At 40.6% G+C, this 3,912-nt stretch overlaps 1 protein-coding gene across 1 annotated transcript; it reads right to left on the reverse strand.

Annotated features, from left to right (window-relative positions):
- Window positions 1-1,524: 1,524 nt before the first annotated feature.
- LOC112467363 (extensin-like) lies at window positions 1,525-2,454 on the reverse strand. The gene is made up of 2 exons (XM_025035954.1): window positions 2,023-2,454; window positions 1,525-1,923 (listed from the first exon to the last, which is right to left on the reverse strand). The coding sequence occupies exons 1-2, from the start codon at window positions 2,452-2,454 to the stop codon at window positions 1,525-1,527; spliced, it is 831 nt and encodes a 276-aa protein (XP_024891722.1).
- Between the last annotated feature and the right edge of the window lie 1,458 nt (window positions 2,455-3,912).

Below are 3,912 nucleotides of genomic sequence, written 5' to 3' on the forward strand. Positions count from 1 at the left end.
TTAAATATCGTCAACTGATGTACGTGTAAACTGTATAACGGACGTGTACACCGTTGAAAGTGTTTTAATATATCAAGTGCGCAATGTGCTTTTGAATAGAAGAAAAATTATACTTTTCCGCGATGTTGGAACGATATATTTTTTCCAGCGTCGTACGACAAAATCATCCTCGTTGAATTAAGAGATATAATATTAGACCGTGGCAAATTTATAACGGTGGATCGAACGACGTTTTATTTCAGGAACTCGTTAGCGAAATGTCTCACGTCACGCAACTCTGTTCGTTTTCTCTACGTGCATCTATATATAGTAAACAAAATTGAATATACGTAAGATAAATTAATATACGCGCACATAAATTTATAGATATAATATGAGAACGTAATTATATAAGAACTGTGCTATATAAGAGTGTTATTTTCTCAGAATTTTTGGTTTTCTGTTTATTTGTCGAATAAATACATATCGTATATACGAAAGAAATAACATTGTGAAAAAAGCTATTCGTGAGCGTGAAACAGATTGCAAAATTAACGTAAAGATTATTGTTTCTGTATTTCTTCGAGTACTTGACATAATGGAAAATGAGAATTTTGTCGCGAGATTCGCTTCTGCTTGGTTAAGCAGTGTATTCTTCGGCGAGTCTTCGTTTGTGAAATTAATTATACGCGTGTATTTAAAGATTGAAATCTTGATCGGTACAACTAACATAAATTGGAATTAATTTTCATTACTTGAAGAAAATATATCGGAAAATAGATGTTTATTATCGTTGAACCAATAGCGATTGTTCCATTGTAAAAAAATTTGTTCAAAGCTGTCCATTTTTTAAATTAACTACGAATTAACTACGAATATAATGTTATTTTAAACTACAGTTCTACTCTTCGTTATCTAAAGTAATATAATCGAAAACTAAAATTAATTTTTATTATTTAACGAAAGTAAAAATATATCGCGAGAGAAAACACAATTTTTTTTCAAATATTCAATACCGTCGAAGCGCCAGCGACTATTTTAGTTTATAAAAATAATATTTTAAACTTTAATGATTTTTAATATAGTTGAAGCGTAATTGATAAGTATTTGAAAAAGTATGGTTACATTTTTATCAGTTTAATCAATCAATCAATATATTTATTTGTTTTTCGGGAATAATTTCCCATTACAAAGGGGTTAGGCACAGCCATAATTAAAATGTAACAAAAATAATAATTTTTCCTAATTGCCTTACAATTACAATGCGATATAAGTAGTATTGTCAGTTTAACTAGCCCAGTAAAACGACTCGTATATAATTGTTGAAAAAAAAAATAAAAAAAACGGTTCGCCGCAAAACCGACGCGAACAAGATCCGCCGCAACACCGCGTCTAAAAAATAAAAAACATAACAAATAAATACAATGTTTTTATTAGAAATAAATAAATTTTTGTGTGTAAGATATCGCGATCTATTAATAATTTGACACGTAGCCGCATGTTGCGTACATAGAGTGGTCGACATCTTTACCTACCCTTTTTTTTTCAATAAGGCGGCATATGATGGAAATACGGCGGCGCCGTCCCCGGCGCGTATCCGGCGCCCGGCGGGAAGTAACTTGGCGGCGGCGCGATAGCGCCCGGCGAAAAGTACCCCGATGGTGGCGTCGGGGGTAGGTATGGGGGAGGGGCATAATATTGCACCGACGGCGGCGCAGCAGCAGCAGCAGCAGGTGGCATCATCGGAACGTAATATATCGCGGTCGACGACGGCGCAGTGGACGCCGTCGGTTGGGATCCGCCTGATGATGACGGAGGCGGCGCCTGCGACGACGTCGATGGCGGCTGCTGCTGCTGGTCGCCCTGATAAAATTTACCGGGCGTTGACCGGTACCTCGTCGGTCTCCTCGTCGTCGGTGGCGCCTTTTCGTTGCGCTTGTTTGTCTGAAAAAATTTGTAAATTACAAACAAATTAAATAAATTTAAGTGCTCTCCCCCCCCTTTGCGCTGTGGAGAATTATTAATTTTTAACCGTTAACGTACTCTGCGCGGCCTCTTTCGTGGCTTCTCAGTGGGATAGTCCCACTGAGTGTGCTTTCCCATGGTTCCGGGCTTCGCAGGCGGCGACGCGGCCCAAGTCTTGGACGTCGGCTGCGACGTCCTGCTTATTGTCGACGGTCTCAGGATCTTCTTCGACTTCGGCGATTTCTGCCACTGCGTTTGCTTGGACACCATTACCACCGGCTTTGTCGCAGCCGCCGGTGTCGTCGAGGTGGTGGTAATGGTGGTCGTCGACGACGACGTCGTTGGACCTTGGCGGCACGCTATTGGCAAAGTCGGGTCCGAAAAAAACAAAGACAACGGCGTCGCAGCCGACGTCGTTGCCGCCGATGTTGTCGTCGTCGCGGTGATCGTCGACGTCGTTGCCGCCTCGGGTTCCGTCGACGACGAAGACTTGCTTCCGTAAGAACCCATTGTTCACAATTGAAATAATTATAGCGAATCTCGCGCGGCTGGCCGTTTCGGCGGTCTGGCTACGTGTGGCGCGGTTACACGTTGCACGTAGGCGCGCACTGTCTTATTCAGACGCGCGCTATCTCCACCCTCTTCTACCGCGGGCGCCAGGCGGTCGCGTCGCGTGTCGCCTCGATCATTCGAGATCCCCGATACACGTGTGCGTACACTACACCTTAAGGAAATGGAAAAGTTATATCTTATGCTTATACGTATTACGCGTTGTGCGAAAGCCCGTCCGCCCGCTTTTTTACATTGCAATCTATATAGTTACGCTAGCGTTCGTATACTACAACTATGTATATATAAATGTTACTGAACCTCTGCGATTAATCTCGCGCACCGTGTAATCTCGCAGTCATTCGTTGGAAAGTAAAAGATACGTAAGCATTTTTTACTGCAGCGTTCACTAAAATTTTGTACTAACCGTTTTCCAATACTATAATTTTGAAAAATCAAGTTAGTGGAGGTAAATTAGGTTTTTATTTCGGAACCGGTTAAAACTTCTCGGATTTGAACGTTTTTTTTTTAAATGTAAGTAATTAAAAACACTACAATGTTTATGGGTTGAAAATTGACGCTAATTGTTTATTTAATAAATTTTTATTTAATAATTATTTAAATTAAAACGTCAATTTTTAACCCATAAACATTGTAGTGTTTTTAATTACCTACATTAAAAAAAAAAACGTTCAAATCCGAGTAGTTTTAACCGGTTCCGAGATAACGCACTTTTTTGGTCTAATTTGCCTCCACTAAGTGTATTTTATTTATATTTATATTAAAATTAAACATATTAAACATGTATATATACACAGGGCCCATTTGAAAAGATGCAGGCAAATATAAAAAAATATGAAACATACGGAAAAACATTTCAGACAAAAGTTGTTTGATTCGAAGGGGGACATAGGATAATGTCATTGGTTTGACCTTGGATGGTCGTTTAAAGCTCACGTAAACGACACCTTTAATTTCTTAAATGGAAACCCCTATTTTTCAATGCATATTCTTGTAGCTTATGTCAAGAGCTTTCCAAAACGTGCGTGCGTGCGTGTGTGCGTATGTGCGTGCGTGCGTGCATGCGTGCGTGCGTGCGTACGTGTGTATTGAGTAAAAATTGGGCAACGATGTCAGTGAGCTGAATATTTTATCCGATTACAACGCGGGCTGTACGACGAAAGGCGTACGGCGCGGGCGGCAACGCGGGCTCGGGCGGCGAAAGTGTTTGGTTTGCGCCTGCTACGCGGCGCATTACCGATATCCTCCTCGCGTAATTAAGATTCAACATCGACCCCTATATCAGCTCGGCAGGGTTTTTCCAGCGTTCTCAAGTTAATTTTCGTGAGGGATTATCCGATTACTTCAATCGAAAAAAGCCTGGATTTTTTTCACAGTGTATGCAAAATGCCGGATTAT

The sequence above is a fragment of the Temnothorax curvispinosus genome, unplaced genomic scaffold, assembly GCF_003070985.1.
Source record: "Temnothorax curvispinosus isolate PA1 unplaced genomic scaffold, ASM307098v1 QBEX01017195.1, whole genome shotgun sequence".
In the NCBI taxonomy this organism is placed as follows: domain Eukaryota; kingdom Metazoa; phylum Arthropoda; class Insecta; order Hymenoptera; family Formicidae; genus Temnothorax; species Temnothorax curvispinosus.